General features: G+C 38.6%; 3 protein-coding genes across 7 annotated transcripts in view; 2 read left to right on the top strand and 1 right to left on the bottom strand.

The window, feature by feature from the left end:
* The window catches only part of LOC309715398 (sodium- and chloride-dependent GABA transporter 2-like), a 34,074-nt gene that overhangs the window by 1,510 nt on the left and 9,019 nt on the right, over positions 1–23,545 (bottom strand). Inside the window, exons 2-14 of one of the 3 annotated variants that reach the window (XM_082548474.1) lie at positions 22,532–22,831; positions 22,300–22,434; positions 17,624–17,764; positions 16,758–16,839; positions 16,323–16,455; positions 12,943–13,077; positions 12,735–12,838; positions 12,495–12,619; positions 8,269–8,381; positions 8,043–8,177; positions 1,217–1,319; positions 945–1,045; positions 650–820 (exon numbers count right to left, since the gene is read on the bottom strand). In XM_082548474.1, the coding sequence (XP_082404600.1) occupies positions 650–820; positions 945–1,045; positions 1,217–1,319; positions 8,043–8,177; positions 8,269–8,381; positions 12,495–12,619; positions 12,735–12,838; positions 12,943–13,077; positions 16,323–16,455; positions 16,758–16,839; positions 17,624–17,764; positions 22,300–22,434; positions 22,532–22,733 (1,680 nt within the window). In that variant the 5' untranslated portion in view covers positions 22,734–22,831. Of the gene's footprint in view, positions 1–649; positions 821–944; positions 1,046–1,216; positions 1,320–8,042; positions 8,178–8,268; positions 8,382–12,494; positions 12,620–12,734; positions 12,839–12,942; positions 13,078–16,322; positions 16,456–16,757; positions 16,840–17,623; positions 17,765–22,299; positions 22,435–22,531; positions 23,176–23,545 lie in introns of those variants that run through there. The other 2 variants (XM_082548476.1, XM_082548475.1) reach the window with 2 other exon arrangements.
* The window catches only part of jakmip2 (janus kinase and microtubule interacting protein 2), a 50,368-nt gene continuing 37,590 nt past the window's right edge, over positions 10,768–23,545 (top strand). Inside the window, exon 1 of one of the 2 annotated variants that reach the window (XM_082548469.1) lies at positions 10,768–11,050. The gene's annotated coding sequence lies outside the window, so the exon portion shown is untranslated. Of the gene's footprint in view, positions 11,051–22,509; positions 22,554–23,545 lie in introns of those variants that run through there. The other variant, XM_082548471.1, reaches the window with a different exon arrangement.
* On the top strand, positions 18,148–22,049 carry LOC309715400 (uncharacterized protein). Of its 2 annotated transcripts, none has more exons than XM_082548478.1 (5): positions 18,148–18,531; positions 19,271–19,346; positions 19,446–19,601; positions 20,049–20,138; positions 20,582–22,049. In XM_082548478.1, the coding sequence occupies exons 3-5, from the start codon at positions 19,497–19,499 to the stop codon at positions 20,795–20,797; spliced, it is 411 nt and encodes a 136-aa protein (XP_082404604.1). In that variant the 5' UTR covers positions 18,148–18,531; positions 19,271–19,346; positions 19,446–19,496; the 3' UTR covers positions 20,798–22,049. The 2 variants fall into 2 exon arrangements, with proteins under 2 accessions (XP_082404604.1, XP_082404605.1); XM_082548479.1 differs by lacking the exon at positions 18,148–18,531 and adding an exon at positions 18,539–18,806.

Consider the following 23,545-nt stretch of genomic DNA (forward strand, 5'->3'; position numbering starts at 1 on the left):
TAAAAACACAAAAAAGGTGAAATACGTTTAGTGTGCTGATAAGTATTTGCAGCAGTAGAACAGAACTGACTTAACATGAAACTCAGAGGCCACGGTCACATTATGGTGGAGTAAGGCTCGCTAATTAAACAGAAAAAAGGAGTCCATTGTTTTCCCTGTATTAATTCTAAAAGTGTTTTCCATAAACTCATTCTTATGTAAGATGATTTGAGATCTCCTGCTGATACTCCTGGTGAAAGGCCAGGGATTCAGTGTATGCAGTCCAAAACTCTTTAAAAATGTTCAAACACTGAATTTAACAATTTGGGAAAATCCAAACACTTTTCTCAGACCCAGGGGCCAGAATCAGCCAACCAAAGTCTCCAACTCAGACTGGACTGCTTTGGAAAATGTGAACAGGGCCATAGGTTTTGGACTTTTAACTGCATTTTCATGCATTTAACAGCTTTTCCCACTGATAAAAACTATTCTATGTCTATTAATACACCAAAATAACTAAGCATAGATAAACAATAAAAACAGTGAACGCTCAATGTCATAAGTTATTGTTTTTCTTTGTCAGTGATGGTTCTTAAAAGTGAATCCATTCCCCATCAAATATAAGCTATCTCATACTGATTCCACAATTTTTGAGAGAAAAAAGGCTCACCTGTCGAAGAGTGCCCTTTCCCTGGATTATTTTATATAATAGAAACAGTGGAATGAGGGAGAGGGAGACTGTGGCAATGAACCAGCCCAAGATGTTGGCCCAGAGTGGATAAACATAAGTGCTACTGAACTTCAGTGGGGAATATCTGACAATGGAGAAGACAAAGGTGCCCTGTGATGAAATAAGACAAAGTGGATTATTCTTCAGTGTGAAACTGAAAAGTGTGAATACTCTGCGGTGCCAAAACTGTGGAAAGGGAAACACAAATTATACATTATTATATGACATGACTTACAAAACAGGTGAAAGGAGTGATGTAGCGCCAACAGTACTTCATGAATGGGTGTGGACGATAGCCAATCATGTCTGAGATGTTACCATAAAAACGATCAGCACCTTTAGGTAAAAGAGAGCTATTAGAAAGACCAACCATTTATTTCAAACTAATCTATACCAAACAAGCAGACGCTGGTCTTTGTCTCAATGAAAATTGTTCTGAATCTGAGCAGCGTCTTTTTTTTTTGTCACAACACAGTCTGTAATTGGTTGGCTATTTGTCTGACTTACCATACACCCAGCCAATGCTCACAGACTGGCAAAAAGAGAGAAGCAGCAGAGTGGTGCCACTACAGACATGATGATCTAACAGCTGGAGCAGATACATTCCTCCCTAAAAAAACAAAAAAGGACAGGGGGAATAATACACAGTCGTTCAAATCCAATGATAAAAAGAAAGTTAGGAAATAAAGCTAATCACAGACATACTCAGTCTCACTCACAACAGTTGACACAAGCATGCTTGGTCATGTCCCTTGGCATGACTTTATTATGCATTTTTTTTCCTTAGGGTTTACTGGAGCAATTTACATTTTAATAGAGTAATTAAAAATTTACTAAAGCAGTTTGATGGTTTTATACCAGATAGATGCAAACTTATAAAACTTATATAAAAATTCTGATGTTTATTCTAATTGTGGTTGCCATGGTAATACTGTAAAATTGTATATTACACCAGAAAACAGTAAGTTGTTGTAGCTCCCGTGTATGTTGCCTAATTATGTCTTTGCCATTTTGAGACTTAACCAGAGTGATCTCAGATCTGTTATCTAAAAACTTTTGCAGTGCAAAGTTTTTAAAATTAAAAGTGTTTTCCAAGAAAAGGGTAACTATTATAGGCCTTTTGCCAGAATCTTGAAATCCACCTTATCAAACGAAATCTCTTCTGATCAGTGTCTTTTTCTTTCTGTTAAAATTTAGGAAATCAGAGCGTCATTACAGTTATATATTAGGGGTGCAATGATACACAAAATTCACGGTTCGGTTCGATACTTTGGTGTCACAGTTCGATATTTTTTCGATACAAAAAAGTGTTCATGCTTTTTTAATTTGTCATTTATTAAAATTATAAATATATATTTTAACTCAAAAGTACAGTTTTTAAATTTAATGTTGCTGAAACAAAAAAGTAAGAAAAAAATAAATCTATCTGATCGAGAAATCACTCATCTTTGGAAAAGAGAGTTTATTACAGAGAAATGGCTCTTTCCAAAATAAAAGCTATACTATACGCTTCTTCTGGGCTATATTCTCAGCAGCATATTATTAAACATATCAGGTCCCCATAAGGAGAATCATGTGCTAACGGCTGTCTAAATGACTCGGGTAAAGTTTGTAGCATGCGTGCTTGTTGTTTTTGTCTGTTTCCACTTGTCTTTGCACTAGAATGATGTCGGCGTAAATGTGCAGTCATATTTGTTGTGTTCCCACTAGTGCTGTCAGCGTTAATCTGAAGTGATGTTTACGCCACAACACGGCAAATCTCCGTTAACGAGCTACCGCGGATCGCCCCATGTGTGGGGCTGGACGGCCAACACGTTAACAAGCTAACTGCGCTAACCACTAGTTCCCACCCATGTAATTGAGCATTGTGTGGCACATCCGACATACTGTTTTACTTTAGTCCATGACACGCTTACCTTCAGGGTCATACTTCACATGAAAACCAAAATAGTTCCAAAGGCCAGGGGCCCGTTCTTCGTACCTCGCTAAGTAAATTAGCTGGATTAGATTGTTGACGATTTCGCGTGATCTTGGATCGTTCGGTTCCCCGAAGCTCATCCGGGACTTGCTGCCATAGCAACAGAGCCGTAAGCGTAAACCTGCTCGGGAGCAGGTTTACTTTATGTAAACAGGATTAGATCGCGGCCACGCAGGTATGTCCGCTTCATTTATACGAAAGCAACAGCGATATTCCACCACTGTTTCACCATAAATAAATAACATCAATGTAACTAAAGATAATGCAGCACTTGATCCTTCTATTGATTTCACACAGATACATACAGGTCATTTCCTAAAAAAGGGAAATGTACTATTATTACAGATGTAAGTCATATTTCAGAGTAGTAATTGCAAATTACTTTGTGTAATCAAGATGAGAGACCACGGCTATAAAAGCGAAGGTGGATTTGGGAAGCCTGTCGCAGCCATGTCCTGTCCGTATACGCGAGCCACCCATTGCGGAAGGTGCAAGATTGATAAGGAGAGTCCTCAGAATTTAGCGTATATTGCGGGATAGACAGGATCCTTTAGCTCAGCGCGACAGTGTGCTCATTGAGAGATATCGATTTTCCCGTGAGGGTATTATTCACTTAACCAACTTGTTGACGAGGGGGTGCAGGACCACCACCTGTCTTTTTTTTTTTGCTCTGCCCTTTTCTTGGTTGCTGTTATGAACAAACAAACAGATTATTTCAGGGTCTCTTTCCAAGAGACGAAAAGCAATATAAGTGATAAATATTACCATTCTGTAGAATATTCCTATATTTCACTTTTACTTGTTCCCATGTTCTAGTGGGTCCTGTTGTGGCTCTAATGTGTAAGGGGATATAATATAACATAATATAATATAATGTAATATAATATTGGATAATATAGTGTAATATAATAAATCTACCCTACCGCCTACTGGTGTTGGCCAGAGGGGCCGATGGCGCAATATGGCAGCCTCGCTTCTGTCAGTCTGCCCCAGGGCAGCTGTGGCTACAACCGTAGCTGCCTCCACCAGTGTGTGAATGTGAGTGACTGAATAGTGGCATTGTAAAGCGCTTTGGGTGCCTTGAAAAGCGCTATATAAATCCAATCCATTATTATTGTTATTATTAAATCACTTACGAGTTGAATTTGTCAGCAACTTTCTGCCAGCCCTCTCTCCTTGCTTTTGCAGCCTTTGCAGTGTTCCCTTGTGTTCTGATTAAACTCTGAAACTCCTGAAATCCCTCACTCAAGAGTTCTTGCTCTGCTGCCGAAAAATACCGAGCACGCTCCTTCGACATTTTCGCCGACCAATCAGAGGGTTGCCGATCAATGTTTCTACTATCGATGCGTAGCCCCTTTTACGACACCCAGTGAGCTCACATTACTTCATCCAGCTGTACTAATCGTCAACAGCAGGTGTGTTCGGAGAACCGGATTAGCGAGCTCAGAGTTAGCGCGATGATTTGGTCTTGGATGTGTCATTTGATCTTGGATGTAGTAAACGACGTACGAAGAACGGGCCCCAGATCTGAATGAGGGTGGGGGAGGTTCAATTTTCCATGTTGCAACTTCTGTCTCGCTAGCTTGCGCTGCGCTCAGTGAATCTGTGTTCAACTACTCCGCCTAGGTTGCACTGTCGAGCACAGATCCACTGAGCGCTCAACACAGACAGCAGAAGGAAACTTGATAAAATAAATTAAAAATTTTGTATTGTTTGATACATATGCGTACCAAACCGAAAGCACTGTATCGAACGGTTCAATATCGATACGAGTATCGTTGCACCCTATTATATATATATATATATATATATATATAAAATAAATAAATAATACACCCAGCACGCCCCTGCGGGCGGTTTATCCTTCAAGCTCGGGTCCTCTACCAGAGGCCTGGGAGCTTGAGGGTCCTGCGCAGTATCTTAGCTGTTCCCAGGACTGCGCTCTTCTGGACAGAGATCTCCGATGTTATTCCCGGGATCTGCTGGAGCCACTCAGCTAGCTTGGGAGTCACCGCACCTAGTGCTCCGATTACCACGGGGACCACCGTGGTAATAAATATATATATATATATATATGTATACATATATACATATATACAAACTAACTGTAATGACACTCTGATTTCCTAATATATATATATATATATATCTAGTAAAGCTGGTGGTTTTAACTACCAGATTTTGCATTGTGCTTCATCATAGAAACTTCTCTTCTGTGGTGTTTTTAAAGAGATTTTTGAGATAAAAGACATCTCTTTTAATGTTTTTCTACATTCATTCCAGGTATGGTACTCTAATTACATTATGCTTGTGTTGGAGCTCCGTTTGGCCAGTTTAGTTGCCCTACACTTATAAAGGTTCCTTTGTAAGTGCGGATCCGCCATTAGCATGCTGCCTGCTGTAACCCATAATTTCCTTCGGGATTAATAAAGTATTCTGATTCTGATTCTAAAAGACCGGATCCTCCAGCTAAAAAACATTTTCACTTCTCCAATATGCAGCGATTCAACAAGAAAATTTGGGACACAGGTGACTTCATCTTCACTTTTCCAACCGTTCCATCTCACAATTTCAAATTGTAAATTGTAAAATTGTGAAGACTGTAAACAACTTATCATCTATGTGTACATAACATGTTGTCTGTCAACAAGACTGAATATGGACAAGGCTGATTCTTAATATTAGATGCCTGAGATCCCTAAGCTCTCAAACAGCACTTCATTAAAAACAGGCATGATTCTGTCATGGAAATCACTGCACTACTAGTCTCAGGATCACTTCCAGAAATCATTGTCTGCCATGTCACCCACAAATGCAGATGAAGGCAAAGAAAAAGCCTTATGTGGACACAATCCAGAAACACTGCTCTTACAGTATCTCTGTGCCAGAGCTCATTCAACATGGACATGGAGTAAAAAACTGCTCTGTGGTCATGAATTGACATTTTTGGAACACACAGACACCACATGCTCCAGGCTAAAGAAGAAATGAATCATCTGGCTTGTTATGAGTGCTCAATCCAAAAGCCTGCACCTCCATGATATAACACCTTATAAAACCCCCTTTCGCAGCAATAACTTCTTTATTGGTTTCTAATGTCATTGTGGAAGAATTTTAGCCCAGTCTTCCCCAATGACTAATAAAATATTCTGATTCTGAGAAACTTTAGCCAAGTCTTCCCTACAACAATTTATTTATGCATAGCTCTGTTAAGGCTCCACTGCAGCATTTCAGTCTGTTTGAGGTCTGGGCCATTGCAGCGTCTTGATTTTTATTTTTCTTTGTCAGCCATTCTGTTTTGGATTTGTTGTTGTGCTTGGAATCATTATCCTGTTGCACGGCCCAGTTTCAGCCAAGCTTTAGTTTCAAGTTGGTCTCACATTTGACTCTAAAATACTACGGCATGTTCTGCTCAATGACTGCAAGCTGCATAGCAAGCCTGATTCATCACCCCTCCTCCAGCAAGTAATGTAAACTTCATGAGTTGCTTGACATCTGTGACTCTGTGCATTATGGCTAATCATCTCCACGTTGATCTTGTCTGTCCAAAGGACATTGTTCCAGCATACTTGTGGTTTCTTCAGATGCTGCTTTGCAAAGCTAAACCGAATCTGTCATACTCTTTTTAGAGGAAAAAATGATTTCTCTTAGTAAGCCTTCCAGGCAAGCCCTACTTATTCAGTTTTTTTTTCTATTATAAACTTCAACATGCTAACTGAGGCTTAGAGGTTTTTTTTCCCGGGCATTGTATGGCCTAATCTTAAAAATGTCCACTCCCAGAATAGCATGGCATAGTGTTAACACTCACCTGAGTGCTCCAGACCAGCAAACTGCCAAAACATCCACTATTATAGACGTGGTCACACTTGCTGATAATTAGTTAATTAAGTGCACATGATTTTAACCTTAATAAAATAACCACATAGATATTTTGAAAGTGTTAAAACTTGAAAATTCAATCGAGGTGCATTATTGTGAATTTTATTTTACTTCAGGTGACTGATATGGGGTAAATAAACTTAAATTTGTCTTTTCTTATTAATAGTAATTTGGAATCAAATAAATTATTATATCTTGGTTGGAACTTCAATAATTAAATGGTATCCAATCACAAAATTTTGTGTATATTATTTTGCCAGTTAAAATAATTAAAAACCATATGTATGTCAGCCATATATATTTAACTGTCACCTTAAATTTAACTTTAGCTTGTGTTAAATAGGTTAAATATTACAGCAAAGCCATTAATTCATTTAAAGAACACAACAAAGCATTGATTAATGCACAAGCTTACACTGAAACATGAGCAAGAGAAATATTGCTGTAGCGTCAAACCACAATCTTTGCATTGAATGTCAGGCAAGCAGGACATGCTGATTAAAGTGCATTACTAGAACAAGACACATATGAGCAAGTACTGAGAAGCTACAGCAACATATTCAAGAACCTTAGATGAGCAGAAGACCCAAATACATAATTAAAATGCAGCTGTTTTCTAGAGCTGGAACGTCAAAAGAAGGAAGCGTCAGTCACAGCTGGAGCTATAGAGGCTCTAGTGCAGTGGGAACCCTGCTAAGATACTAAGTTGGAACCAGTATAAAAAGGCAGTGTTACAAAGGTAAGTGATACCCAACCACCAGTCATGACAGCTGCATCCGCTCTACTTAGCATGGAAACCGTGGCCAAATGCAACCCACGCAATCCCCAGATACAACTCCCCCAACTCAAAGGCATCATTCATAAAGTATACACCACAGTAGCAGTAATCCTGGAGATAAAAGAGCAAGAATGCAACATGCAGTACTTGTTTTGCACAGTGACAAGAGTAAAGGATTTCAGTTGCGGGTTATAGTGTTACACCAAAACCAAAATTGATCAAACTCACATCTGGAGCACATACGTGTTCTTGCTATGTAAAAGAATTTTTCCATACTTGGAAATTGGATCCTTGGGGAAAAAACTCCTAAATATGAACTGTATTCTAGTTAGCACACCATAGCGGTCTCATTTTTAGGTAAAACTAAATGTTTAGATATAAGATTTATAGTATAAGTTTATTCTGTTCGTTTATTTTTCATTAGATCTGTCTTAGCCCCCCAGAATACATGGATTTAACCCCACTGTTTCATCCCTATTTTTTAAATGTGTTCCAGTAGAGGCCACTTCCCTTGATTCTACCTGTACACTAAAACATGTAGTGTCAATAACTAAGGTTTAGTTAGTAGTTGACTACATACCTTATATAGTTCTTTCAGTCTCACTACAAATCACATTAAGAGCTATATCGGTCAAACAGTATCAAAAACGTCCTTAATGTTTTCTTATCGTGTAGCTCCGTCTGTACTGAATACGTACCTCAGTGACCAAGGAGAGTCCCAGCAAACAGCAGGTACAGCATACAGCCAGCAGAAGCAGCTCACGTCTATAGCCTTGATGCAGGCAAGGAAAAAGATCAACCAGTGATGTCATCACACACTCCAGACCAACAAACTGTAAGGAACCAATTGCAACACACGGTTTGTTCATTAGTCACATAGTATTCCATTTCTTCATTCATACATACTCTAACGTGGATTAGTACCTGACTATCCAACCCAAGCAGAATGATCATGAGGAAGAAACACACCGACCACACTTGGGGCACTGGCATCATGGCTACAGCACGGGGGTAAACAATGAATGCCAACCCTGGACCTAAAAACAAATAATGTAAAGACAGATCAAAGATGTCAATTATAGGACACAGACAGGAATCGTTATGTGTGGATACTTCAGTATACTGTCTTATTGCTTTTATCTCTATTATGGTGCTAAAGGAGAGGCCAAGGGATCCATCAATTTCTTTACAAAAACATCCTTTTTTGTTGTTATTGTTTTGTCAGCCACAGCAGTTTGCCTTGCGGTCTGCAGTACAATCCATTTAAAGTTCCTGTTTTCGCTTGTTATTGTAGTTCAGCTGCTCAACCATGTTTCTAGCGTCATAGACTTTTATTGCCTAGCCATAGTGGTGTACTAGCTGTGGAAACTAATTTGGCATTATTGTCTTACTGATTCCCTCAAAAAGAAAAATTTAAAGGTTTAATGAGCCAGATTATTACTTTATATATATGTATATTAGGGGTGCAACGATACACAAAATTCACAGTTCGGTTCGGTTCGATACTTTGGTGTCACGGTTTGATATTTTTTCGATACAAAAAAATGTTCATGCATTTTTAATTTGTCATTTATTAAAATTATAAATATATATTTTAACTCAAAAGTACAGTTTTTAAATTTAACCCTAACCCTTGTGCGTGTTTTTTATTTTGACAGCGAATGCGCACCTGCGGACCACTTATGTGCAGCCCTGGTTATTTAGCTCGTCATATTGCAGCCACAGAAATTCTTTTGTCCATGAAACCATAAAGCTGCACTTTCTTTTTGCCTTATAGTCTGATTTGTCATAACTTCTCCGTTTTGTGGTAAGCTTTTCTTTGGCTGTCACTTCTTCACCCTGACCTGTCTTATTTGGCTCAGCAGAACTGAAATGCTTTTACACACTCACTCACATAAGCTCAGCGATTCTCTGCGCGATCAACCTCTCACATGTTTAAGCTTGCTGCAGGAGATTTCACTTGTCATGTTTGCATAGTAAGCTAACGATTGATAAGACGATGTCAGAGGAATTGGTGCACAAATTATCATCACTCACAGATCAGTGCTGTCGCTCTCTATACACAGTTCGCATGATTGCAAAGTGAAAGCAAAAAAACAAGCACAAATTCAAACGCGACTTCAATATGTCACATATTGACAGTGGCTCACCGATGCCAATGACATAATTACCCAGCTACATTTCTGAAAGAATGCAAAAGCATTGACATATATTTTTCGTACAATAGCCCGACGGGCAGGGCAGAGATAGATTTTGGTAGCCAGACTGAAAAAATCGCTAGCTCCGGGACGTCGGGCTAGCGATATTGCGAGCCCTGTATCTGATTGAGGAATCCCTCATCTTTGGAAAAGAGAGTTTATTACAGAGAAATGTCTCTTTCCAAAATAAAAGCTATACTATACGCTTCTTCTGGGCTATATTCTCAGCAGCATAAGGAGAATCATGTGCTAACAGCTGTCTAAATGACTCGGCTAAAGTTAGTAGCATGCTTGCTTGTTTTTTTTCTGCTTCCACTTGTCTTTGCACTAGGATGATGTCGGCGTAAATGTGCAGTCATATTCGTTGTGTTCCCACTAGTGCTTTCAGGTTAATCTCGTTGAAATGACCTTAACGCCACAACACCGCAAATCTCCGTTAACGAGCTACGGCCGATTGCTCCGTGCATGGGGCTAGACGGCCAACACGTTAACGAGCTAACTGCGCTAACACACTAGTTCACACCAATGTAATTGAGCATTGCATGGCACATCCAACATACTGTTTTACTTTAGTCCATGACTCGCTTACCTTCAGGGTCATACGTCACATGAAAACCAAAATAATTCCAAACGCCAGATCTGAATGAGGTTCAATTTGCTTGTTGCAAGCAGAGCTTAACTTCTGTCTCGCTAGCTTGCCCTGTGCTCTTCCTTCTGACTATGCTGTCTGTGTTGAACGCTCAGTGGATCTGCGCTCGACAGTGCAGCCTAGGCGGAGTAGTCGAACACAGATTCACTGAGCGCTCAACACAGACAGCATCGTCAGAAGGAAAATTGATAAAATAAATTACAAATGTTGTATTGTTCATACATATGCGTACCGAACCGAAAGCACTGTATCGAACGGTTCAATATCGATACGAATATCGTTGCACCCCTAATGTATATATACCAAAAATGAATTAATACCAATTAATTGCCTGTAATAAATATAGTTACATGCCTCAACTATTAGCCACCTTCCCAAAAGGCCTGAAAGTTGGCAATCCTGTATTATTATCTGCTGATAATAATACAGGGTTGCCAACTTTAGCCTCTGCATTCCTAGTATCCACTGGGCCCTGTGCTTCGTACGTCGCTTACTACATCCAAGATCAAATGAAACATCCAAGACCAAACCATCACGCTAACCGTGAGCGCGCTAATCCGGTTCCCCGAACACACCTGCTGTTGACGATTAGTACAGCTGGACGCAGTAATGTGACATCACTGGGTGTCGTAAAAGGGGCTACGCATCGATAGTAGAAACATTGATCGGCAACCCTCTGATTGGTCGGCGAAAATGTCGACGGAGCGCGCTCGGCTCGGTATTTTTCGGCAGCAGAGCAAGAACTCTTGAGTGAGGGATTTCAGGAGTTTCAGAGTTTAATCAGAACGCAAGGGAACACTGCAAAGGCTGCAAAAGCAAGGAGAGAGGGCTGGCAGGAAGTTGCTGACAAATTAAACTCGTAAGTAATTTAATAATAACAATAATAATGGATTGGATTTATATAGCGCTTTTCAAGGCACCCAAAGCGCTTTACAATGCCACTATTCAGTCACTCTCACATTCACACACTGGTGGAGGCAGCTACAGTTGTAGCCACAGCTGCCCTGGGGCAGACTGACAGAAGCCAGGCTGCCATATCGCGCCATCAGCCCCTCTGGCCAACACCAGTAGGCGGTAGGGTAGATTTATTATATTACACTATATTATCCAATATTATATTACATTATATTATAATATGTTATATTTTATCCTCTTTCACATTAGAGCCACGACAGGACCCACTAGAACATGGGAACAGGTAAAAGTGAAATATAAGAATATTCTACAGAATGGTAATATTTATCACTTATATTGCTTTTAGTCTCTTGGAAAGAGACCCTGGAATAATCTGTTTGTTTATAACAGCAACCAAGAAAAGGGCAGAGCAAAAAAAGACAGGTGGTGGTCCTGCACCCCCTCGTCAACAAGTTGGTTAAGTGAATAATACCCTCACGGGAAAATCGATATCTCTCTATGAGCACACTGTCGCGCTGAGCTAAAGGATCCTGTCTGTCCCGCAATATACGCTGAATTCTGAGGACTCTCCTTATCAATCTTGCACCTTCCGCAATGGGTGGCTCGCGTATACGGACAGGACATGGCTGCGACAGACTTCCCAAATCCACCTTCGCTTTTATAGCCGTGGTCTCTCATCTTGATTACACGAAGTAATTTACAATTGCTACTCTGAAATATGAATTAAATCTGTAATAATCACATACATGTAATAGAATGTTAATAGTACATTTCCCTTTTTTAGGAAATGACCTGTGTGAAATCAATAAATGGATCAGGTGCTGCATTGTCTTTAGTTACATTGATGTTATTTATTTATGGTGAAACAGTGGTGGAATATCGCTGTTGCTTTCGTATGAATGACGCGGGCATACCTGCGTGGCCGCGATCTAATCCTGTTTACATAAAGTAAACCTGCTCCCCAGCAGGTTTACGCTTATGGCTCTGTTGCTATGACAGCAAGTCCCGGATGGGCTTCGGGGAACCGAACGATCCAGGATCACGCGAAATCGTCAACAATCTCATCCAGCTAACTCACTTAGCGCGGTACGAAGAACAGGCCCCTGTTTAGCTTTAATCAGACTCACCTTAACTAAGATGATTCAAGTTTAAGCCAAAACATCAAAAGAAAAATAAAATGGCAGAGCAACATATGAGCTCTGCCAGAAAGCTTCTTATAATTGAAAGAAAGAAAAGAAGAATCACAAGATCTTCCCAAAGGGTGAAAAGTTTGCTGCCATGCAGGTTTCCTGAATATTTTTACAACACCAGAAAGCCTCAAAGAAAATGTATGAAACTGCCACTCTCATGTCCAGTATATAGTTGAACTGAAGCGAGACAGTACATGCCTGATTCTGCTACTTCAGAAATATCCACTCCTTGTTCATATGTCATGAAACCCAACACAGAGAAAATGGCAAAGCCTGCCACAATGCTCGTGGCACTGTTCAGCAGACACAAGTAGAAACAGTCCCTGCAATAAAATGAATATGGTAAGTAGAAATACTTAGACACAGATGTTGTAGATGCTGATGCTCAACTTAAAAGATGATCATAATGATCTTTATGACAGTTAGTACTGGACTTACTTATAACAGTTGTTGTTGTAAGTGTTATAACTCCCAAGAGAAGTGAGGAAACCAAGGCCAATGGCATAAGAGAAGAAGATTTGAGTGCCAGCATCCATCCACACCTGGAAAGGTCAAACAAAATCATCGTGTGTGTGTCTGTAGTGCATGAATGTCACTGTAAAACATCTAGCTTTTTTGATCTCGGGTCTCTATGTGCTTTCTTTACCTGGGCATCTAACAGGCGAGAAATGTCAGGGTAGAGGTAATAAATGATCCCATCCTTTGCCCCTGGGAGGGTAACACCACGTATAAGCAAAACAAATAGCATGACATAGGGGAAGGTTGCTGTAAAGTAGGCTGCCTGAAAAAAAAACAAAAAAAAACAGAGAAAAGAGATGGTAAAGAAAGTTATAGTTTGTTTTGACCTGTCATTTCATTATTTTATTCATATTTTTTTCTTTAGTTTTACTGTATTGCACGCTTGCTTTCCTAAATCCAGCTTTGGTGTGGCACATTAGTAGCATCTTGGGTGTATTACTCTTGAAATAAACAGTTCCCACAACGTTAATCAGATCACTATAACTTCCAGTGTAATGTTTAGCTTAAACGTGAATATTACTTACCTTTTGAAATGATAAAAATCACACCAACAGCTTTTCTTTATAGCTGCTCTTCTGATATTACTAATCAGTGCTTTAAAACATGGTGTAAAGCTTACTAAATACTTTGCCAAAACTGTTCTTTGGAAAGTTGAAAGAAACTTCAATTAATCCCAGCCAAGTTATGCTTTGTATCGATTTTGCACCATTTAGATCTTACAATAAGAAACCTGTCACACACTGCACACATACTGTAACATTGAATCTTGTCCCCTTTACTCATAAATTTCATGAATGACAAGTTTGAAAACCATACACTTCAGTATCAGATTAACTCAAATGAGTTCATAGATGGTTTTCATGCAAGCATCTGAAATGTAAACTGAATAGAGGATGGAGACATAGCTGCTGCATGTTCAGCAGTGTCCTAAAAGAACATAGGAAGAGACTATTTCATTTGACTATTTGGAGACTGAGTATATTCATTTATGTAGCCAGAAAAAGACTTCCTTCATCTTCTTCATAAAAAAGGACAACAGCACATGTCACAACAAGCATTGCTAGCAACAAAATTCAAGATAAATGGCATGAGATGGGTAGCTATGACAGACAATTACATCAGGCAGTAATGACACTTATAATACAGGTATACAGGAAAACTGGGAGCAGGAGACGGACCAGTGCTTGGACATATAAGTGGGTTAGGAAACAGCTGCAGATGTCACATCTGTCACATTCAATTTTGGATGAATGTGCAAAGTGCTTTTCCCTGCTGTATCATGTATACTGAGCAACTCCTATTGAGCAACATTTATCAAATTGTACTGTACATTGAAAAAATGTGGATAACGGGGTAGCAGTATAGATCAAAATATGAAAACAAGTCCTGATCAAGCATGGGTATGTAAGACTGGGTAATGACACACTGACTTAATGTGCTGTGCCCTCCAGTAGCTACTGTGTTTGTGTGCCTTTATTCTAGTGTTTCTAATGCATGCATTAACATAGAGAATTGTAGGATGTGAGTTTGCAGACGTCAGTTTGTGTCATGGGGCAATACTCACCCCGTGCACCATGCAAGCTACAGCAGCCACTAGCCAAAAGTTTCAACAATCAGAAGAAAAAAAAATTTTTTTTTCAATGGTTGCTTGTACCTCCTGTGTTAGTGTCTTAACAGTGCAACAGTGCAGTTATTTGCTTTATAACTATGTGAAAATGTCTTCAAAAATACATGAATCAATGGTTCTAATTGCCAATTATACAGCTGATACTTACTGTGTAATTTGACCAGATGTTAAAGCATGAGTAAAACAGAGAATAAAACTATGCTTTTCTGATGTTGGAGTTTTACCCAAGCTAACACAATACCCATTTAGCACAGAGTTATTATAGTTTTGCATTTTCTATTTTTTTTTATATATAGCATTTCAAGGATAAAAGATCTGATGTCTCAACAGGACCTGGAAAAACTAGTCCATGCATTCATCTTTAGTAGGCTTGATTACTGTAACAGCATCTTTACAGGTCTACCTAAAAAATCAGTCAGACAACTACAGCTCATTCAGAACTCTGCTGCTCGAGTCCTCACTAAGACCAAAAAAGTGGACCACATCAGTCCAGCTCTGAGGTCTTTACACTGGCTGCCTGTCCGTCAGAGGATAGACTTTAAAGTCCTGATGCTGGTCTATAAAGCTGTGAATGGTTTAGGACCAAAATACATCAGTGACCTCCTGACCCAGTATGAACCTTCCAGATCCCTCAGGTCATCTGGATCCGGTCTTTTATCAGTTCCCAGAGTCAGAACCAGACACGGAGAAGCTGCATTCAGCTTTTATGCTCCTTATATCTGGAACAAACTCCCAGAAAGCCTCAGATCAGCTGAAACACTCAGTTTATTTAAATCCAGGTTGAAGACTCACCTGTTCTCAGCTGCATTTGAATAAAGCACCAAATCCACACTTTTAAGCTTAAATTTCAAAACTTACATTTAACTACTGATTTTATCTACTGTTCTGATTTTATCTGTTTTGATTTTATATACTGTTGTTTGTTTGTTTGTTAATTAGTTAGTTAGTTTATTTGCTTGTTTTAATCAATTTTAAATCATGCTTTTTATTTGTTTTTGTTTCTGATGTCTCTGTAAAGCACTTTGAATCACCTTGTTGTTGAATTGTGCTATACAAATAAACTTGCCTTGCCTTGCCTTTTATTTGGTTTTTAGAATGGGTTTGATGATTTCAGTTTAGTCTTTATTGTTTGAAAATGTTGAAAATGTTCTGTTTGTTTCAGTTTATTTGTATTTGTTTAGTGTTAGTTTTAGTCTTTTTAAGATTATATAGAAAGCATAGGTCACAAGCAAGATTTCAGAAAGTCAGTCTTAGACATCCAAAGTCTCAATAAAAACGCACATCAAATCCTTATTATGCTAGTTTGAAATTTTAAAATGAACAAATACTAAAAGTGAGTCCCTCAATATTTTATTATATTTTTATTTCCAATTTCACAAAACATTTTACTTTGTTTTCTTTTTTTTTTTTCAAAAGCCTAGTATTTATTTTTATTTTAGTTAACTAAGCTGCCTCATGTTAGTTTTTAGTTTAGTTTGAGTTAGCTCTAATAACCTTGGTTTAGCCTTCAAATATAAAACAACCCAATGATGTATACATATTTTATGTGGAAATACATACATTCTGCAACCCTCTAATAAAAATTGATTAGATTTTTAATAAAGGCTCTTTTATTGCTAATTCAGACATCTTGGATTTTTGTACTGAGTCACTGTTTTTTGTTGTTTGTTTGCTGTCAACAAGCACGGTGTTCCACAAGGCTCTAGATTAAATCCTCTGTTATTTTTTTAATGTACATTCTTTCACAAGGCCACACTATCAGGACTTTTAAAATCTTTTTAGAATGGTTTTATGATATACTATTACAACTTTTCTTGTTTGTTTTTTTAAAGGAAAAAATTTAAAAAAAAAATAAGATGTTCAGTTTTTAAATTACTAACCTTTCCTGTCGACTTGATACCCTTCCAAACACAAAAGTAGCAGATAATCCAGCTGAGGATGAGACAAAGGACCAGTTCCCATCGCAAGCCCCCAACTTCCTCAATACCACCAGAGACCTTTAAAACCCGACGCCTGGTCAAATGAAGGGAGCAGTAATGTGGGTGAGAGGGAGACCAGGAGACCACAAATGAATGGCAGGTGAAAGGGAAGGACATGTGGAAATTGGGAGGGAGGAAAACTGAGTGCTAGATTGGATGACTGACGAATGAGGAAAAAAAAAAGTGTGGGAGGAAGTGGAGAGTTAAAAGAAAACATCTGAAAATGATCATAAAGAAAGGAGGAGAGAGGGAACGAGACAAGTGAGGGAGGGGAGTGAAAAAGGGGAGGAGGGGGGAGCATTCTGTTTAACTTGTGTGAGTTGACTATATGCTTACTGCCAGAACTCCACAACAGGAAGAGTAGTGTTCAGTCTGGACGTCATACTCAGATTCAGATGGCTTAAGTCCAAGCATGAGTCTGGTATAGGGAAGGCAAGGCAAGGCAAGTTTATTTGTATAGCACAATTCAACAACAAGGTGATTCAAAGTGCTTTACAGAGACATTAGAAACAAGAACAAATAAAAAGCATGATTTAAAATTGATTAAAACAAGCAAATAAACTAACTAACTAATTAACAAACAAACAAACAAACAAACAAACAAACAACAGTATATAAAATCAAAACAGATAAAATCAGAACAGTAGATAAAATCAGTAGTTAAATGTAAGTTTTGAAATTTAAGCTTAAAGTGTGGATTTGGTGCTTTATTCAAATGCAGCTGAGAACAGGTGAGTCTTCAACCTGGATTTAAATAAACTGAGTGTTTCAGCTGATCTGAGGCTTTCTGGGAGTTTGTTCCAGATATAAGGAGCATAAAAGCTGAATGCAGCTTCTCCGTGTCTGGTTCTGACTCTGGGAACTGATAAAAGACCGGATCCAGATGACCTGAGGGATCTGGATGGTTCATACTGGGTCAGGAGGTCATTGATGTATTTTGGTCCTAAACCATTCACAGCTTTATAGGCCAGCATCAGAACTTTAAAGTCTATCCTCTGACGGACAGGCAGCCAGTGTAAGGACCTCAGAGCTGGACTGATGTGGAAATAAAACATCAGCAAAGTAAAAATGCCCATTTACAGTGTCAAAGGTGTTGCCTTCAAATTATATTTCATATATTCTATATTCAAAACTATTACAGCACACAACAAGCAATGCATACAATAGTCACTGCTTTTTAGAATATACCAGTACTGTAGTACCTGTGTTCCAGTAGTGTCCACATGTGGCCCAAGGCAAATCCCCACTGAAAGACTGGAACAGGTAAAAGAACGCCCATGCCAAGATTATAATATAAGATGTTGCACTGAATGCGATGATTAAGTGACTGGCATAGCCCATGCCTAAAATGAACAAACAAATAAATAAAATTGGTAATGGTCAATTATTGAAACTGTTCTGTTCTTGCACAGCACCTAAAGTCTAAGAGCTAAGAGGTGCGCAAAGGAAACACCGCAGACGTAAGCTATATACAAGTGCAATGTCAGTCGAAACACTGTAATTATATAAATAAGGTCGTTGTGCGATGAAGCAGGAATATAAATGGAACGTAACCAACATATTTATGAAATGCATTCATGTGGTTCTTACACTTAACAATCATGCGTGTAATAATCTTTTACATGAGCATAAATAATTTATCATTCTTCCTCTTCCAGTAGCAGTGATTACTTTCCTACTGGAAGTGTAAACAACTTCCCTCTGGCACCTTGCCTCAACACTGCACTCTAAAAAATGATTCATGGGGTTAGTAAGTAAAGCTTAAAATTAATAGCTTTTTCTGCATAAAAAATTAAGTTTGTTGCATGTACACATTGTAATCAGTTGATAACTTAATTTAATGAGTTGGTCGAAATGAAAATAAAGAAAACAGTCTTAGCTCAGTAATATATCGATTTTGAACAGACATTTCTGTGTTAACTTAACATGAAAGTGTATTCAGTTAATACAACTTAAAAATCTCGTAAGCGTCCTTTAAAAGCTGAGTACAAGGCTGACTTGCCCGGACATGTTGTGCTCTCAGACCACTGATCGAAAGAAACGGAGGCAAAGAGAGAAAGCAGAGAAGCGGCATTTTGTACGGAACGTTATCAAACGTTAAAGCTTTGTGGTGAGTACAATTTTTTGCCTTGTTTTATTCACAGCAGCTAATAACTCTAACTTTAACTCTATCAACACGCACTGCAAGAAATCCTTTTTACACAACACTAAACTCTTCCTCGGCGAGTGGTGGTGATAAGCTAGTAACGTTACACTTCTGGCTAACTTGTGAAGTAATTCGACCGTAACATTAGTCTTTGTTAAGTTTTGTTTTACGGTGGCAGCCAAATGGTGTTAATTGACACTGAGCTTCTGTAGCAGTAGTTTTAACTCTGCAAAGACAGGGTAATACATGTTTTTCTTCTTTCTACTTTGAAATCGTTGCAGCGTTGATGAAGGTTTGACCAGCAAAAGGCTGGGCCGTTTTACATTCATGACTAAACAAATGTAGGTTACTGAGTATACATTCGGTTTAACATCGATGCATTTTGATGTTTAAGTCCTAGAGTTATTTTTATGTGAGATTGAAGTTTGTTAATTGAGCCCTAGCTGAAGAACAGCCTGTGTCAAAGTTCAGTCAAAAAACGCGGGCGAGGAAGCGAACGCCATGTTGTAGAAACGCCACAGGAAAGATCTTAAGTAACATTCATAAACTAGTTGTTTTAATGACATTACATTGAGTGTGCATTAGCACATAAAATATAATTTTGCTCTTTTGGGTGTTAACTGCAGATACATAAGCGCAGTTGTATCACTTAAGAAAAAATATCTTTGATTTGGAAACATAACATAACATTCTCCATTCGCAGGCAGGAAGTTGTCAATCAAGCACCAAAAATCAATGACCTGAAAGAAAGATGGCCTGCTCTTTTTGATGCAGTTCAGGTAAATATTTTTCCATAAGATAATTTGCAGTATGTATTCTTTTAAAGTAAATTGTATACATTAACATGTTGTGCCTATTTGTGCCTTTTTTTTATACAGATAAACCAAGAATTCAGAAGGATCACCACTGTTAACCTGGAGACAACATTCATGGCAAAGCTGGACCAGTACTCTCAGAAAATAATGTCCTTGCTGTCCTCAAGAGGTGGGGCTGAAAAAATGCGCATTCGGCACATCCAGAACATGCTGCTAGAGGTATGAATGAATGAAATGTAGTTTATTTCAAATAGGATAATCCACTTTTTTTTCCAATAGGTGATATTGAGTCTTAAAAGGTAGCTGTTTACAACTCAACTATGTCAAATTATTGTTTAGAGCTTGAGGCACAAATATCAATTAAAACTATAAATACTTAATAATAAAACAAATTATAGGTGATGTGGATCATGATTGGCAGAGTAATTTGCAAGATTTTGCAGTTTTTCTATTTGTTACCTGGATTTTTCAAGTTCATGAATTGATCATTTCAGAGAAATGGCTCTTTGAAATGATCAATTCATTATTTTGATTATCACTGGAAATCTATAATTGGTACAGTTCAGGCCATATAAAGTCAATCCTTTTTTTTTTTTTTTTTGGATGTAATTATCAAAAACCCATCCTCCTCGAAGAGCAGTTCGACATTCTTTTTCTTATTCACAGGACGATTCTGTGGAGAGAAGGCGAGAGGTCGCTATCCGTGGCTTAGTGGTGTATCTCAGGGAAAAGGAGGAGGATCTCTTCAAAGAGCAGGTAAATCAGACATGACTATACTTTGTATTAGAGGTACGATCTAATCTATTATTAATTGATTTCTAAATTAATCGGCAACTATTTTGATAATTGATTGATCGGTTTAAGTAATTATTTTAGAAAAAGAAGTCCAAATTCTCTGGTTTCAGCTTCATAAATGTGAATCGTTTCTGGTTTCTTTACTCCTCTATGACAGCAAACTGAATATGTTTGACATTTGAGGTCATCATATTGGGCTCTGAGAAACATTGACATTTTTCACCATTTTCTGACATTTTCTGGACCAAACAACTAATCAGATAATCGTCAAAGGAGCTTGCAAAGAGAACCTTCACAGACATAATCAGATAATCGAGAAAATTGTTAGTTGCAGCCCTATTTTGTGTTACTCCCATGTATAAGTATGATTACTTAAAACATTTATATTGATTCTGATCTACCAGGATGGTGGCGGGGATATTACCAATGAAGTGATGAAGATTGTAACCAGAGGTGCCACAACGTCTGATCCAGCCAGCGCAAGGATCATACTTGAAGGAACAGAAGTCCTAGCAGACCTGGATGTACCCAGAGCCTGTGCCTTGCTAATGGGGCTGATATATGCACTCAACCTCAGCTACCCAAAAGAACTGAAAAACACTTTTGAAAAACACTTTTGAAGTGTTTCAAAAGATATTCCTCGAGCTGGATGATCTGAAAGCCAGTCCTAAGGTAATGTCACTAAAAAGTAAACTGTTGTACTAAAAAATGTGAAGAGTGAGGCTATCCTCAAATTAAACGGGAAATGTTCCACTGTTGTTTGCAATGTGTTGTGTTACATACTTTACAGTAGGCAGTAGGTGTAAAGTTGAGCGTTGAGCATTAAGTACACCTAGTTAAAAATAATGCACTTTAAAAGGATAGCTCGGGTCTTTTGAAGTGAGGCTGTATATGAGGTACATATGTATTGTGAGTGTATTACACACAGTAGATGGCAGTCAGTAAGCTCCACCTACGGAGAAGCAGACGGGGCCACCGGTACGCAAGATGAGCCTCCATCCTAATAAAACTGATGTCAGTTTAAATGTACATTATATCAAGAATATGTTTACTGCTTTATTTTGCTATCAGACAGCCTTTTCTGTGAGGAAAGAGAAGTTCTACTGCTTGTTGTTTCAATCGCTCTGGCCCACCAGCGTCCATGGACAAAAACAGCAATTTTACCTGACAGCACACAGGAGTTGCTGGTCTCCTGCTGCCTTGATCAGTAAGTGTAATTGTGTTATTTGGTGACTTTGGTGTTAGTTCGGGTTAGTTCAGATTTACCAAAGTCACACAAACAAACTGAGCCTATCGTGCGTGTTGGTGGCAGGAATGTGCTGACTGCTGTCTACTGTGTGTAATATACTCACAATGTACTTCATACTTAAAAAAACCTAAACTATCACTTTAACACAAACAAACTTGAATCAGAGCATGACTGTCAAAATGTTCAGTCTTTTTGAGACAGATTTACAGGGGTGTTTTATGTCATTTATTTTATGGAGGCAACAATTTTGTCTGCTATTGAAATGTCAATGAGTCTGGAATGGTGGACTGGTGTTCTAATAAACAGTTTGATCATAAAACTGGAATTTCAATGTGTAATTTATTGTATAATTGTAAGTTATAAGTTATTGTAAGTTACTAGTACTCAAAAAAATTAAGGTAACAATTTGCATGGATATTTCTGAGTAGAATAAAAGTAAAAAAATAAGTTTTAATAACTAAATGGAGTAATTTTTTAAACAATTAAAATTAAGTTGGTTCAACTTAATTAAGCTTGTAGAGGACAAAGCAAATCATGTTGTTTGTACGTAAGGAATAGAGTTTGCCTAACTAGAGAACTCTTGTGGCATTTACGCTATAGTGGCTAAGCTGAAGTAACTTAAAAAGATCCATGCAAATTGTTACCTTAATTTTTTTTACGTTAAGCCAGCAGATCTTTTTTTTAGAGTGTTGTTGGACCGAGACCATTTTTGGACACGGAGGCGGTCTCAGCTCTGTTTCTAGGGGAATAATCGAGCACGCATAAAAAATAGACTAGGATACAAGCCCGTTGGTAAATATAAGGACTCACTGAATATATATAAAGTATGACTGACATTTCGGAGAAAAATTTGGGGGAGTTTATTTTAATTACCTTGAAAGAGCGGACAAATCCTTCTCCAGCAAGTAATTCCCCCCTGGCTAGTGTACTGTCCCAAGGCAGTCTCAAGGAAAAAGAGGGGGATCCCGCACGTGAATATGAACAAGATGTATGGGATGAAAAACACACCTGTAAGAAAGGCGGAATTTTTCGTTCTAACGCACGGAGGAAAAAAATACTGGTGGACAAAATGTGCTTGACGACTAAGAGCGTTTCTTTCACCCACCTCCTCCGTTTCTGTAGCACAGGTAGGGGAACCTCCACACATTCCCGGGTCCAATGATCGCACCCATCACAGTCAATATGAACTCGGCTTTGGTTCCCCAGTGCCCCCTTCCTTCCACCTCTTCAGCCTTCTCTGGGTGACTGTTTGGCACACAAGCTGTGGAGGTGCCATTTTTGCCGTTTGTGGTCATCTGTTCCCCCATTTAAATAGTTTACTTGGTGCCAGATTTCCTTTGTTTCTGTGTAAAGTTCCCCGCGCACTGGACTAAAACTCACACGGGGTTGATCACACGAATATGAACTGCGGTAAAGTGAGCCGTCATTTGTGAGCCGCGGTCAAGCCAGCCGCCTCCTATCCGCCGCATAAATTTCCTTGCGCTTTTACACCAGTCTTTACGGTAGCGCCTTTTCGCTTTATATCCTGATTGAAAGCCTAGACTCGCGCACACATGCACGCGCGTGAACAGTCACACGCACGCGCGCACACAAATTACAATGGAACAGCCCAATACAGCCATCGTGACAGTCTGGTTGCATATTCAAAAATTCATTAAAAATCATTCTTAAAAGTTGATGCCAAGCTTTCAACACAATCCTCTTCTCGGACACCTACTTTACCTCTGGGCCAGTTTTTACCCAGATTTACTGTAATATTACTTAGAAATCACAGTAAACTCATATTCAGTGCAATACAGTCAATGCACTACAATTATGTTTATTTCAAAAATTCATTAAAAATCATCCTGAGTAGTTGATGTACAACTTTCAACACATCCCTCCTCTGGGACACCTACTGTACCTGTGTGCCAATTTTCATCCAGATTTACTGTAGAATTCCTCAGAAATTAAAGGAAGCTTATATTCAATTCAATACAGTCAATACAGTAGAATTATGTCAATTTTCAAAAATTCATTAAAAATCATCCTGAGTAGTTGATGTACAACTTTCAACACATCCCCCCCTCTGGGACACCTACTGTACCTGTGTGCCAGGTTTCAGCCAGATTTACTGTAG

The sequence above is a fragment of the Aulonocara stuartgranti genome, assembly GCF_965226115.1.
Source record: "Aulonocara stuartgranti genome assembly, chromosome: 10".
Lineage (NCBI taxonomy): Eukaryota > Metazoa > Chordata > Actinopteri > Cichliformes > Cichlidae > Aulonocara > Aulonocara stuartgranti.